Genomic DNA, 15812 nt, shown 5'->3' on the forward strand with positions numbered 1-15812 from the left:
ACATAATGGTTGCTGTGTTTCTGTATCATTCTGTGGATGTGAGGGTAGATTGCATTAGATCCACTTTTTTCTTCCATTCAAATCTTGAATTTTTTTTTTTCCATTAGGATACATATAATGGTCCTTCTTGGAAAGGAGTATTATTAGATCAATGGAAAGAAGTATTTTTAAGGCTCTTGATACATAGTGCTAAATCACTTTCTAGATATTGTGCTTTTACCAGGAATGTATGAAGGTGCTTTTCTTAGGGACAGCTAGAAAACAAAAAAAAGAAAAAACAACAAAAATAAAAATCCTTAAACTAAATTCTGCACATGAAATATACAAAGTTTGAATTATTTTCATTTTTTTAAAATGTAGACCAGTTATTTGGTTCATTCTGCTGAGTTTGTTTTTCTATTCTGTAAAACAGGTGATTTGATGAAGAGTGCTGCTGGAGAGTTTGCGGATGATCCCTGCTCTTCTGTGAAGCGTGGCAACATGGTTCGGGCAGCTCGAGCTTTGCTCTCTGCTGTTACCCGGCTGCTTATTTTGGCTGACATGGCAGATGTCTACAAATTACTTGTTCAGCTGAAAGTTGTAAGTATAGGCCTACGTCTGTAATTTGTTCTGTCACAGCGAGGCTGCTGCTGGCCATACTTAGTTCAACATTTCTTAGGGTTTGGTTTGGTTTTGAACTTGGTTTACCTAAATGGACCAGGAATGTTTTTAATTTCCACTCACTCCTCTGTTCCAAGTGAACATCATACTGGCTCTGCTGTGAACCTGTGTTGTCTTTGTTCTAATAAAGAATTTGCAGAAAAGGTTTTGTTTTGACTCCTTCCCTTTTTGTGGTAGTGATTAAACATTTCCTTGTACCGGTAGAGTTCCAGAGTTGAGAAATCAAGATATGTTAAATTGTATCCTTTTAGATGGAAGTCACAATAATGCTGTCCTTCCCCACCTCCCATAAAACTCCCATGTAGTAGCTGCTTAAATGTTTGAGGGCCACATAAATTGAAGAGGAAGTTTGGATTGCTATGTGAGTAGCTGTCGAAAGGAATAAAAAATTCTAGATCTTCTTTATGTACAGACTTGTATTGTTGAGAATTTTTCTTTTGGGGGGTGTGTTTTATAGGTAGAAGACGGTATCTTGAAACTGAGGAATGCTGGCACTGAGCAGGACTTGGGAATACAATATAAGGCCCTGAAACCTGAAGTGGATAAGCTGAACATTATGGCAGCCAAAAGACAACAGGTACAACCATGATTTGGGGATACATTTAAGTTGTTTGTATTATTACCTAGTGGGAAAAATAGATTTTACTTAAGTTTTCAAAAGGTACCATTATCTTCCTCTGCTAATATAGTTCCATTAAAATATTAAGTTTATGATGTGTCCTTTCAGTATTGTTAATAAAGTTAGAATTAAGTTGTATTCATGTTTTGCTCCTATTTTGATTCCTGTGAAAATTTTCCTTTAGGTAGGTTAGCAGTTTGTGATAGTGTCTGGAGAAGTGATAGGCTTTTGTTCTGTGTGTTTAAGGATGAACTTGAGTTGGTGGTGGAGTTGAATTCAAACTTTTAAAAACCTTAAACCAGTCAAAACATATTGGAATTACTTCTATACCAGAAAGTACCTCCCCCTCCATATTTTGTAACTTTTAAAGTGTTTCTTACCATTCATTATTAGTAGTTTTCATAGTGTTAGGAATTTGTGTTGTGTGGTATGTGGATCAGTGTTCTTATTTTTACAGCCTTTGCTAGCCCTTTGACATTTTGCTGTTGGGGTGCTTGAAGTCTTCCCTGTGCCGTTCCTGGATGCTGTGTGTTAGATGTGTGTTCCTTAGGGGGGATGCATGTGTCACCATCCAGCTCTTATAATTTCCATAGTCCTGGTCAAGCTTGTGCTATTCTTATTTTTAAAGAGCGCTGAGAAGATGAATTTTTTTTTTTTAAATTAATTAATTAATTTTTGGCTGCGTTGGGTCTTCGTTGCTGTGCGTGGGCTTTCTCTAGTTGCGGCGAGCAGGGGCTACCCTCCGTTGTGGTGCACGGGCTTCTTTTGTTGCGGAGCACGGGCTCTAGGCACACGGGCTTCGGTAGTTGTGCCGCGCAGGCTCAGTAGTTGTGGCTCACGGGCTTAGTTGCTCCGCAGCATGTAGGATCTTCCTGGACCAGGGCTCGAACCCATGTCCCCTGCATTGGCAGGAGGATTCTTAACCACTGCGCCACCAGGGAAGTCCCGAATTCTTATTATTGTTAGCCAATACCTGTATTGGTTAAAATATTTTATGCTGCAGTTTACAGAAAACCCAGCTCCAAAACTGCTTGAACATTGAGGGGTTTATATTCTCACTAATTAGAAGCCCCAAGTTAGGTTAAGTGACTTCAGGGTTGTTAAATTTAAAGGCTTTGCAGTATCATCAAGGATTCAGTTTCTTGACATTTTCCAGCACTGCCATCTTCAGTGTGCCTGGCACTGGATGGCTGTAGAAGCTCTAGGTATGACATTTGCACGCATCAATATGTCCAGTGAGGGAAAAAAAGGACTGTTTCTTCCATATGTCTCTTGTTATAAGCAAATGATCTAGAAGCCTCTAACAGATTTGCCCTGAATATGGATTGTATGACATACCCATTCCTTACTAATCATTGGTAAGGGGAAAGCAGTTAACTCTATCTGACTCAGAGTAATGAAGATCTGCCTTCTTGTCTGTGACAGGGGTAGCCTTCCTGAGAATAGGAACATGCAGCAAGAACTCTGACAGGCATGAGGAACATGGGGTCAATACTGTAAATGTCCAATATATGACGGCCTCAGCTTTGGAGACTTCAGCTTTCATTTGGTTACATTTACATTAGTATAAAATTCTACCCCACAGGGTTGAGAGAATTAAATTAAAGAATGTGTGTGAAGTATTTAATATAGTGCCAGACACTCAATAGGCCCTCAGCAGTGGGCAGTTGGTGAATAGTAGTTGTTGCTCATATTTTAAGCTGTAAGATGTGATCAGACTGAATCTGTACATATGAGATCCTGGTTTTACATTTCCAGTACTTAATATTACACATGATAATATAGCTAGATTTGTTGTATTGCCTGAGTAATTTAGTTAGTGTAGGCTCAGTGTGCTTTTATCATTTGTCCTTGTGTTGGCTTATGTTCCATCACATAAATCACAAGTAGTTTTTTCTTTTTGAATTTTTGAATTTTATTTATTTTTTTATACAGCAGGTTCTTATTAGGTATCCATTTTATACATATTAGTGTATATATGTCAATCCCAATCTCCCAATTCATCACACCCCCCCCCCCCCCCCCCGCCACTTCTCCCCCTTGGTGTCCACACGTTTGATCTCTACATCTGTGTCTCTATTTCTGCCCTGCAAACTGGTTCATCTGTACCATTTTTCTAGGTTCCACATACATGTGTTAATATATGATATTTGTTTTTCTCTTTCTGACTTACTTCACTCTGTATGACAGTCTCTAGATCCACCCACGTATCTACAAATGACCCAATTTCATTCCTTTTTACGGCTGAGTAATAGTCCATTGTATATATGTACCACATCTTCTTTATTCATTCGTTTGTCGATGGGCATTTAGGTTGCTTCCATGACCTGGCTATTGTAAATAGTGCTGCAATGAACATTGTGGTGCATGTCTCTTTTTGAATTATGGTTTTCTCTGGGTATATGCCCAGTAGTGGGATTGCTGGGTCATATGGTAATTCCGTTTTTAGTTTTTTAAGGAACATCCATACTGTTCTCCATAGTGGCTGTATCAATTTACATTCCCACCAATAGTGCAAGAGAGTTTTTTTCTTTTTGCTGGGGCTGATTGATCCTAAGAAGAACTTGTTGTATGATAGTATGGTAATTTTATAAATATGGCAAGCTGGCCAAATTATGTTCACAATTTATTTTACTTAACATTCTTGATATAAGTTCTCTTTTGGATATGTGAAATGAATGTTAGTTATATTTAAAAAATAAAGTTTGGTGAATAGTCTTACTGTCTTAAAACCTAGTCTGATTTTGACTTATGAAGACTTACTATTATTTGAGGAAAGTGAGAACATTTAGACTGACACTATTGCATATCTTTGCAAAATGGTGGAATAAGTAAATTGATGATGTTCTTGAGATAAACACAATAATAGTCCAGAATTTTGTATGCTACTGGAGAAACTTACTGGAAAGTAATGCTGCCTCAGTTTTAATTCTGTGTGCCATGAATCCATGAAGAGTTCCTTCATAATCCCTGATGTATTTAAAAAAAAAAAAAAAAAGTAGTGAATTTCAAACATTTCTCCAAAATAAGATGTCATAAAAATCTTGAAATTATTAGTTAACATGTCAGATGATCTTCTGTAGCACCTCCATGTCTGTTTTCTGCCCTTGGTCACCCTGCTCTCTGCCCCAGGGACCTGACCTGTCTGGACTGCACCCAGGGGCTTCTTTGCCCTCTGGCTTCTGGTTGGGTTGGCCACTGGGAGCGCCATTAGGAGATCAGAGGACAGTGAGGATAGGGTTTTACCCCTCCCTGCTGGTTGCCCTGGGTTGCTAAAAGTCATAGCCTCTCTTGGGTGGTATTCTCCCCACACCTCACTTCCTGGGTTCTGGTAACTGCTGCCTCGTTTTGTCTCTTTGGGCCTAAGTGCCCTAATAGCCTGTGGTTTTCTTGTACTTTGCCCATACCTTTTGTAGCATAGTCCCTAAACCATCTTTGAATTGCCCAGTTTGTTTGATTTTACCATCTGTTTTCTGCTGGTATCTTTTTTTTTTTTTTTAATTTATTTATTTATTTATTTGTTTGTTTGCCTGTGTTGGGTCTTCGTTGCGGCACTCAGGCTCTCTAGTTGTGGTGCATAGGCTTAGTTGCCCCGCGACATGTGGGATCTTCGTTCCCAGACCAGGGATTGAACCCGCGTCCCCTGCATTGGAAGGTGGATTCTTAACCATTGGACCACCAGGGAAGTCCCTCTGCTATCTTGAATGATACATTTTAAAGTTTGTTTTGGGTTTGTAGTGTGTCATGGTCATTTATAGTTTTCCTTGGACCTAATTCTTTAACCTTCAGCCTTTAGCCTTAGCCTCCTACAGTAGAATTTGTTGAATAGGCTGGCTGTGGGTGCCTGTGTGCCTTCTGATTGTAAAATGACTTTTTATAGGGCCTGGACCTTGGTGTATATTTCTATAAACTAGTGGTTTTTTTGGGAATTAAACTCAACTCATTTTATCCTAAAGTACCAGCCTGGTGGAAACTTCATTCTCCCTTTTAGATACTGCCCATTGGCCTCCTTCAGTTACTGGTCACAATTTTCCACATGTGTTTTCTGGCAGAATTCCTCTACTGCTGTATGCTTAGTACCCTGGACTGTTTTCACCTTTGACCTTTCCTTCTCTTTCCAGGTGTGGTATGTAATAATTTACCTCCTCATCAAGCCTTTTATATTTGCAGGCAGCCCTAGTCCAGAAAAAGGGTGTTTCCTCAAGAGCAGTATTTGAATGTGATGTGTGTACTTGGATGCTTTAGCCTCCCTTGTACCATTTAAGCAGCAGCCACCCAGTGAGGAAATGTTGAACCTTATGAGATCTACAGGCACTCTGGGATTTACCTATTTGTCTCTAAGGTTTTTCTGGAACGTGGCGTGGGGGTGAGGATGTTGCTGAAAATAATAATGAATAACTTTAAAAAGGTGTTTACTATGTGCTAAACACTGTTACAGTTCCTTGATAAATACGAATTTGTTTAATTTTTACAAAAACAGTATAAGGTAGATCCTATAATTGATCAGATATTAGTTTTTGTAGGTGAAGGAACTGTATGTAGCATAGAGAGGTAAGTAATTTGGCATGGACATTCATCTAGTAAGTGGTGGAGCCAGGTTTTGAACCTAGGCTTGTCTGGCTCCAGAGGACAGGGATTTTGTTTAAACTGCTACTATAATCCCTAATGCCTAGAACATGGCCTAGATACAGTAGTGTTCAATAAATATTTGTTTAACTAAAGAGAGAATAACCCATTTTGCTGTACTGCAGATCCATCCTGGAATGGGATTCTGTGTGTGGCCATAATCTCTTACTTTCTTGGGCTAGAATATTATTTGCTGACTAGAAGTTTTGAATTTCTATTAGGCTGCAGGCTCTTATTTGACTGTAAGGGTGAAATAGATGGCAGAGGTAAGGATCTGCCAGCATCCACCCTGGTTCCTGTGAAGAGGACTACCTCTGCCTTACATTGTCAACTCTGCCTCCCTAATATGCTAAAGATGGAATACTTTGATGTTTACATTCTACCCACCCAGGTACATGAGCTTGTTGAAATAGGTTTGGTAAAAATGTCGTGCTTCTTTCCTCGTCTGTGAAGTCTTTCATGATTATTTTTCTGAAAGCCTGAACAGACAAATTGGTAATGGATAGTACTGCCACTGTTTTATGTGTAAATCACCTATACTGGATGGGTTTGACCATGGACCATTTCTTTAAGTATAGTCATTTGAATCCAAGAGAAGACATCTGATCAAAAGTATCTGTGGGGGCTTCCCTAGCAGTCCAGTGGTTAAGACTCTGGGGGGGTCACGGAGTTCGATCCCTGGTTGGGGAACTAAGATTCTGTATCCTGTGCGGTGTGGCCAAAAAAAAAAGTATCTATGGCTACAGTTTTATATTGTTAAGAGGGACATGAGAGGAAACTTTCACTTGAATTTCCAGGTCTTGGTTAGAAAGTGTTATGGATTGCTTAGAATTTAGCTTCTGTTTCTTGGTCACTGCATGTGATAGTTGGTTCAAATTATGTTGAAAGGGGTCATTTCCACTTTATGTTTTCTGTTTGTTCCTGAGTCTGTTTGAAATATAACTGGATTGGTCAAATTGGTGTATCATGAAGGCTAAAGTAGACCAAGGAACTCTATAATTTTCTAAGTAATCTATTACACTGCTTAATAGCTCACTTTTTTTCACTAATCTGGGTTACTTATCAGGACTATATATCTTGAAAAGAATTCTTATGATTGATCATTATTATAGTAAGTTGTGCTGCCTTGTGATAGTGTCTATTTTCCTATTTTAACAAAACCTAGTTTCTTTGTCCTATGGCAAAAGCAATTCTAAAGAGAGAAAATAGAACACCTTAGCAGTTAGGACAAACGATGGTGGCCGTCATTCTCATCATAGATTAAAATATATCCCCCATACTTGTAAAAAGAAGTCTATCAAAGATACATTGTGATGAGGGCAAGACATTTAGAAAATGCCACACAGAACATGTACACTAGCTGCTTACGCATAATGGTGAGCCCTAGACCTTTGTCATAGTTTGAGTCTTGAAATGATCATCGACTCTCTAAATCCATGGGGTCCTATTTCTGAGTATTGAACCTGATGTAGTCTTTGGAAAAGTAGGAGTTTATCATACCAGGCCAGGCAGTGGCTTTAGGAAACTCAGATGTTGAATAGTAATTTTGACACCTATTATAACTTTAGGTGACCACAAGTGTCTTTGCTAACCTTTACAAGAGGTTGTACTGATATCTAGGTTATAGATACTTAGGAAGAATGCCAAAGTTGATTGCAAAACATTTTATAAAACAAAGGACAGGGCTTCCCTGGTGGCGCAGTGGTTGAGAATCTGCCTGCTAATGCAGGGGACACGGTTCGAGCCCTGGTCTGGGAAGATCCCACATGCCGCGGAGCAACTAGGCCCGTGAGCCACAACTACTAAGCCTGCGCGTCTGGAGCCTGTGCTCTGCAACAAGAGAGGCCACGATAGTGAGAGGCCTGCGCACCGCGATGAAGAGTGGCCCCCGCTTGCCGCAACTAGAGAAAGCCCTCGCACAGAAACGAAGACCCAACACAGCCATAAATAATAAATAAGTAAATAAAATTTTTAAAAAAACCCCAAAAAAACAAAGGACATTATTAAGTGCTTAAAGGCAAATGCCTCCTTAGAAAACTTAAAAGTCCCTGAGGTTGTGGTGAGGGCAAGACATTTAGAAAATGCCATACAGAACACGTGCACCAGCTGTTTAAGCATAATGGTGAGCCTCAACCCCCTGTCATAGCTTGAGTCTTGAAATGATCACTGATTTTCAAAATCCACAGGGTCCTGTTTATGAATATTTAGCCTAATGTACGGTGCTACAGGGCATTTGGAGTGCTGTGCGCTATTGCTTGCAAATTCAGATTCCAAATGAGAAAAGAATTCTAGGAGGGAAAGTAAGCTGTCATATTATACAAGGTTTGAATAAAGATGCAAACCTAAAACATACAGTGAGATGAAGTTTCAGGAAAAGGGAGGAGGTTTGGTGTTCTAATGCTTAATTAGGAACTCATTTAGAAAGATGAGCCATTAAACAGCTGTCAGACTTTAAGTTGAGTAATTGACTTTGGCCTTTCTAAGTCAGTTTTCTCTTACTGTTTGCACATGTAATACTCATTTTAAAAACATTTAAATTTGTACTCTAGGATTCAGTTGGTGACATTAACATTGAAATTCTAGGATCACACGTAAAGTAGAGTTGGAACAGTTGGTGGTCAGTTATGGTTATCACTTATATTTCTCTTCTGTGGTGGCAATCCACATTTACCGAAGACTTAGTTTTCTCTGAGTAATTGCAGTAACATAGGGGAACCAGAAATACCCCCTTTCCATCTTGCTTATTATTGGTATCACTTAATTGTCACTTAGCATATTCACCCAGTTTAGCAAGTAGATGCTGGTAGTTGAAACCATGTTAGGAACCTCAAATCCTTTTAACTCTGAATTATAATTATGGGGTAGAGGAAATTGAAAAAGGACAGTTTCACCTAAGACTACATGTCTATAGAGTATTACAGTGAAATACAAACCTTTTGGATTAAAGTCATGGAGTCCATGAGCCTCAGCTTTATGCCTTAATAATCCAGGTCCTAAGGTGGTCTTTGGGATGGTGGAGGGGAGATGTTCTGTACTTGGGAGAACAGCCTGCCACATCCTCACCTGACTGGTTTGCGTAGTTTGTGTACACTTGTGGTATCCCATCCCAAATTTCACAAAAATCTTTCAGTGAACTTTTATAAGTTAATAAAAAAGAAATCCTCTTAATAAGTTTTAGTGTGTTTAAATGTGTCTCTGATTTTTCTATTTTGGTTGGAATAGGTACATCCATCTTTATAAAGTTGTAATCAAGATGCTAGTCAGTTTTATGTTTTGTTTTTTATATAGTGCTGTTCTAGATGCTTTACATGCATTGTTCCATTTAATCCTCAATTGTAAGAGAGGTAATATTATTGCTCCTATTTTACAGAAGGTGAAACTGAGCGTGGAGAGTTTAAATAGGATCATAATAGTAAAAATTAGAGCTGGAGATTCAAATTCATGTCTGTGTTTTGGAAAAGTTTGAACTCTTACCTACTAAGCCATACTGCTTCCTTTGTGATGAACTTTCAAGCCAGACTGTTAATGAAAATATTGTCTAATTAGTAGAAATTCTAACTTTTCAGAATTCACTGACAAATTTTTGAGTAGAACCCATATTCTTGTTTTACTCTTGTAGGAACTGAAAGATATGGGCCATCGTGATCAGATGGCTGCAGCCAGAGGAATCCTGCAGAAAAACATTCCAATCCTCTATACTGCATCCCAGGCATGCCTACAGCACCCTGATGTCGCAGCCTATAAGGCCAACAGAGACCTGATATATAAGCAGCTGCAGCAGGCGGTCACAGGCATTTCTAATGCAGCCCAGGCTACTGCATCAGATGATGCCTCGCAGCACCAGGGTGGAGGAGGAGGAGAGCTGGCATACGCCCTCAATAACTTTGATGTAAGTTATACTTGGGAGGAGACTACAGGCTCTTGACCATCCCTCAAAGTTAACAGATTTCTGGGGAAATGTGATCAAGGTTTCTCATGAAAGCTCAATTTCTACTTAGATTTGTAGTCTAAGTTGAAAGAAATTTTATAAACCATCAGTCTACTTGATCTTGACTTGGCCTAAAACATTTATCTTTTCTTCCCTCTCCCCTTCCCTCTCCCCTTCCTCTTCCTCTTCCCCTTCCCCTTCCCTTCTCTTTTCTTTTTTAGTTTTAAGCTTCTGAATTCTTTTATGCAACTTGTGTTTCCTATGAGGTCATTCTTTAGTGAAGCTATGAATTTGGTTCATTTCAATCAAGACTTTAACCTTCTGGTAGATATGAAGCTATGGGAGATACAGAGGCAAAGTGTGCTTAGGTTCTGCCCTCCAGGGGCTCACAGTCAGTGAGAGATACAGACACATCATAAGTGACTACAGCAGAAGTGCTGTCATCTTAATCTGACTTGTCTGACTAGATAACACTTCTCTTCTCAATGACTAAATAATAGACAAAATTTAATCAAGTGGAAGCAAATTTAGGATTAAAATACTTCCTTAGCATAATGCCATATAATTACCTTTTATAGATGATGCCCCAGACCTGTTCTGTGTATATATTCTGTGTACACACTATCCTATGTATCAACTTTAATCTTAATTTTTTGGGGTGTGTTTTATGGTTTTAAATTCCTACCCACAATGCCTCATGGCTTCCAGTAGATGGCAGCAGTTTAAGATTTTTTTAAGTGGTTTTTTTTTTTGTTGTTGTTGTTGTTTTAAACCAATTGTTATGTTATTTTTTTTTTTTTAATTAACATAAGGGAAAATTGCCTTCCAGGTGACCAGCATCCTTTCATTAGCAGGAGCGCTTTGAGGTATAGAATCAATATAATGGAGTGCATTTTAACAGTTTTTTCTGGTCTTTACTTTTCCTTCCTTTGTCTCACCCCTTTACTTTGTCTTGGGTAAAGACAGTGTTAAGCCTAAAGACCATGATGTTAGAACTGAATTTTTACCCTGGAGCCTTAAACATTAAATGACTTTATGGCAAACTCTTAAGATATATCTTACAATTAACTGGCACTATTGTTTTTCCCCTTCAAATTTGGCGGTATTAGGTACTGGCCTCATTCAAGGCAGTACAGATTACATTTTGCCCTAAGTTGAGTAATATCTATCAGAGGTCCCTTAACCTGTTAAGGCTACAGTGAAACTTCATTCATAAAATGACAGGGTTGGACTAAATGCTTACAGGTCTGTTGAAGTTCTGTGACTCTGTGTTAAAATTCTATGACCATTCATTCTTCATACCTGTTGGTCATTGTGAAGAAGATGTTGTGTATTCAGTTTTGACCAGAGAAATACTGCAGTAACTTAATCTGGTAAAAAAAATAATCAGCTAAAATGTAGGTTAATAATAAACTGAAGGAATTGTATGTTTAGTTTTGAAACTGACAGTTCTTTGGAAGGGAAAGAAGACGTGTACTTATTGGAAAAGGGCAAGCTTTTTTTAGAGAAAAAACTTGGCATTTAAACTGAGATCAATAAGAACATAGTTCGTATAAAGAAAAATTAAAGGCAAAATATTTGTACAGACATTTATTGGTGTAAGGATAAATTGTATCAAGTGGAGAAGTTTGAGGAAGGCCAGTAGATCTTGTCCTGAGGGTGTTGATGTTTGACCTAGAACCTGTAGCTTACTTGTGACCTGACCTCACTCATCAGTGGTAAAGCTGGATTTAAGTGGAGTCAGGGGAGTGAAGGGAAGACAGAGGAAGGATTTATTCTTTTGCGGGCAGTCGTATCTCAGAGAGTGGCTTTGTTGGGACAGATTGCTGTCATCTCTTACAGAATACCTGGAGGTCTTTCAGCAAAGAAAGTCTCTAGTTTGGAATTAACAGGATAAATTTGAGACTGAATTTTTATAAGCTTTAATGAAATGTATAAGATGAAGAAAATTGAAATTGATTATAAACTCATTCCTTTCTGAAACTTTGAAGACAGAAGTCAATGTTTTGTTTTTATTTATTTTTTGTGGTCAAACAGTTCTGCTAATGTCGTGTAGCAGTTTTATTCTCTGTACATAGAAAAGAACAAGAGTGCTAATGTTTATTTTCCTTGTAATTCTCATTTGGTAACTTACTATTACTGCATAGGCTGGCCTTTAGATGTTCAGATTAAGTAATGTGAACATGATTTTTATGCCAACATATTTCTGTTTGCATTTGTGGTTATCATACCTTATTCAGGCCCCATTCCGCTGGATAGTATTGCTTCCAGTGTCTTCTTTGAGAAGTAATCCACCATAAACCAACTTGTGTGGGATGCCCCTCAACTGCCAAGAAGTATAACTTTGTTTCAGGCATTGAAATTTTTATGTTATATATTGGTGTTCCTAATCACCACTTTCCTCACCTTCTTGACTATTGGAGGGAATAGAGATTACACTAGCATTCAATAATGCTTCCTTTGCAGAAACAAATCATTGTGGACCCCTTGAGCTTCAGCGAGGAGCGCTTTAGGCCTTCCCTGGAGGAGCGCCTGGAAAGCATCATTAGTGGGGCTGCCCTGATGGCTGATTCATCGTGCACACGTGATGACCGGCGTGAGAGAATCGTGGCAGAGTGTAATGCTGTCCGCCAGGCCTTGCAGGACCTGCTCTCGGAGTACATGGGCAACGTGAGTAAGAGGAATTTTCTATAGCAGATGTTGGATCTGAGGTGTTTTTCAGAACTTTTCTTTGAAGTAACAGGAGTTTTCCATAATTGTTGCGTCTTAACTATACATGTTAAGAGGTGTTTTAACTATACATGTTTTAACTATACATGTCAAATATGTTTTAACTACATATATCAAGTATGTTTTTAGCTTCTTGACTCTTGGGTGGAGTAAAATTTTTCAAGGAATGGATAAATGGCTTTCTGTAGTGCCCCCTTTCTGCCCAACTTGTTGGTGTGAAAAATTTTAAACTTATAGAAATTATATAATGAACACCCATCTACCCTTTATCTAGATTCACCAATTAACATGTAAATACATGTGCATGTTTGTGTGTATAAATATATGCGTGTATATGTATATATACACATATACAACCTTTTTTATTTTTATGAAACATTTGAAACTAAGTTGCAGACATTGTATTGCTTCGCCTCTAAATATTTCAGCATGTGTCTACTAGGGATAGTAACCTTCAATACCCCTAAAATTCCATTATCACATGTAGGTGGCCATCTAATTTTGGGTAAAAGGGAATGCTGAAAATATTCATAGTTGATGAAGTTATTTGAATGAGCCATGTGCAGTGCTATATGAGTAAGTAATTGCCAAGTAGAGCTGTATTAGGTGAACTGAGTAGAGTTTTTGAATTTTTAAGGTTTATGTTTAAAAACCAGTGCTGTGAAATTGGATACCTGACAATTTTTTTGCCGTAGAAAATACTGTATCTGTTGATTTATTTTCTGTATTGTTAATGTCTTCTTTTTTCCTTCCCTAATACTTCTTTCATTCCAGTTATTTAATGCTGCTTTAGGGTTAGTGTAGTTTAGACCTTATACCCAGTATTTTACTGTGGCAAAGAAGGAATAAATTAAATAAAAATTATATAAAATCATTTTAAAGGGAAGAAGGACAGTGCAAATTAGTCCTCACTAGTGATTTTTCCCTATTTAATAGTTTTCACGAAAAGATCTTTGGTACTTTCTCATTTGTTCATTTGCCATACATCTTGTTTGTTCACTTGTATTCTCATATAAGTGAACATATAATGGTGAGTCATGATGGAATTCCTAGGGTGAAGATGAATGCTTTCCTGTGTTTATCTTGTTTCTACCATATTGTGAAATTAGTGAAGCATATTGAATTTTTTTAAGCCATTGCCATGTTTTGATCGTATGCAGTCTACCTCAGAAAAATGAGATTAGAGGCTTAGTTAAATCAAATGGAAAAAGCGGTTGATAAGTCACAGTGAAAATGTGGGACACATTTAAAAACCCATATATAAGCCTGAAAATCAGAAAATATAAAAAAATGAATAATTTGAAGACTGGCTCAGGGAAACAAAGACTCATGGCATGTATGTGAATCAGTTATCTACTATCGTGTGCTGAAGTGGTACGAAAGTGTCCAATGCAGTTATGATTGGGAAACCACTTTAAAAACAGCCTTTGTGGGGAAGAGTATGTGATAAATCTGTTCTCATTCCTCCATACTAGAGTTTCCTAACCAGTCTAAAAGATATTCCTTGAGTCTTGGGGTTGGTCAGATCTTGGACTAGTCATCTCTGATCATGAGGTACCTCCTGGATTCTCCCCAGAATGCCAGACAAATAGTACTTTCTATTTTGTGCCATGGATGTAAGTAATGGTGGGAGATACTCATTTATACGGAAGATATGGAGACCATAACAGCACTCTTACATAACATTTTCTTATGTAAGTGAAAACAAGAACAGTGATTGATGTCAGGCTGAAATTTAAGGATTATGGTAGGGGTTTTGAAAGAAATTCTCTCGATATTCAGAAATATATTTTAGAAGATGATTTCTGAACACATTTCTCCTAAAGATAAAAATATTTAGTTTCCTTGAATTGACTCACATAACAGTGATCAGGCTGTGTCCTGTCACAAAGTGATGGAGTGAGGATAAAGGAGGAGGGCAGTGAAGCACATGTGAAGAAAACTTAGAATGGTAAAAGGGTCTGCAAGAAGCAGAATCAATTAGGGATAGATTTTGCTTATTTATGAAGCATTCAAGAACATTTAGAACCTCCAGTGACAGTCAGAACTTAACCGGCAGTATCTTCCTGTCCCTCAGTTCATATTGAGTATGGGTCATCTGCAGAGTAGTGTGCTGGGCACTGTGTAAGAGGAGGAATGAAGCACTGATCCCTCCCTTCTGAAACATACAGCATCTCTACAGAACATTTATTGGGAGTGCCATCATAGGTACTATGAAAATACCATGGGGATTGCCAGGAGGATGAGATTATTTCTAGCTGGAGAACCTGAGGCGATTTGTGGAGTATTTATTTTATAATCTTTGCATTGAGCTTTACCTTGATTTTAGAAAAATGATTCAGTTTAAGTTTTGATTATTTCTTTTGAAAAATATTAGATAAATAATTATGGTATGTGGAGAATTGAGACAGTCTGGATTAATTAAAACCGGTTCAGTACTTAGAACTTTGTCGACAGAGTGGTAAAATCCAGAAAGGTTCACGTATTTTTACTTTTTTTCATTTCCTGGATTCTCTCAGTCATGTCATGATTTTTATAGATACATACTTAAAAAAAAATCTTGTTGTAATTTCTTGAGCCTTCCTTCTTCATCCTGTGTTGCCACTTATCAAGTTACATTGGTGTTTCCTCTAAGGCAATGATTCTTTTTTTTTTTAATTTAATAAAGTTTTATTTTCCAGAATGTACAGTTGGTGGGATAAGGCAATGATTCTTGCTTAACTTTGGATGCACGTTAGAATCCCTGGGGGGGCTTCCCTGGTGGCACAGTGGTTAAGAATCCGCCTGCCAATGCAGGGCACGTGGGTTCAAGCCCTGGTCCGGGAAGATCCCACATGCCGCGGAGCAACTAAGCCCGTGCGCCCCAACTACTGAGCCTGTGCTCTAGAGCCCACGTGCTGCAGCTACCAAAGCCCGCGCGCCTAGAGTCAGTGCTCCGCAACAAGAGAAGCCACTGCAATGAGAAGCCCGCACACTGCAATGAAAAGCCTGCTCACCACAACTAGAGAAAGCCCACGTGCAGCAACGAAGACCCAACGCAGCCAAAAAAAAAAGCTTTTTCTGAAAAAGAAACTTTTAGAAATCCTGATGTCTAGGTTGTACCGAAATTAAGTCAGAATTACCAAATTGAGTTCCAGGCATCAGTATTTTTAAAAGTTCCACAGGAGATTCCAATGTGCAGTTAAGGTGGAGAAAGTGCTATGATGGTTTATTGCTTTTGTCCTTTTCTGTCTCCACTGCTGTTGTCTT

General features: G+C 38.4%; 1 protein-coding gene across 1 annotated transcript in view; it reads left to right on the forward strand.

Moving 5' to 3' along the window:
- CTNNA1 (catenin alpha 1) overlaps window positions 1-15812 on the forward strand; it is a 186074-nt gene that overhangs the window by 61971 nt on the left and 108291 nt on the right. Inside the window, exons 4-7 of the mRNA XM_068535961.1 lie at window positions 413-579; window positions 1118-1237; window positions 9525-9794; window positions 12300-12503. Of these exons, the coding sequence (XP_068392062.1) occupies window positions 413-579; window positions 1118-1237; window positions 9525-9794; window positions 12300-12503 (761 nt within the window). The remainder of the gene's footprint in view (window positions 1-412; window positions 580-1117; window positions 1238-9524; window positions 9795-12299; window positions 12504-15812) is intronic.

Source organism: Eschrichtius robustus, chromosome 2 (genome assembly GCF_028021215.1).
Source record: "Eschrichtius robustus isolate mEscRob2 chromosome 2, mEscRob2.pri, whole genome shotgun sequence".
Taxonomy (NCBI): Eukaryota; Metazoa; Chordata; class Mammalia; order Artiodactyla; family Eschrichtiidae; genus Eschrichtius; species Eschrichtius robustus.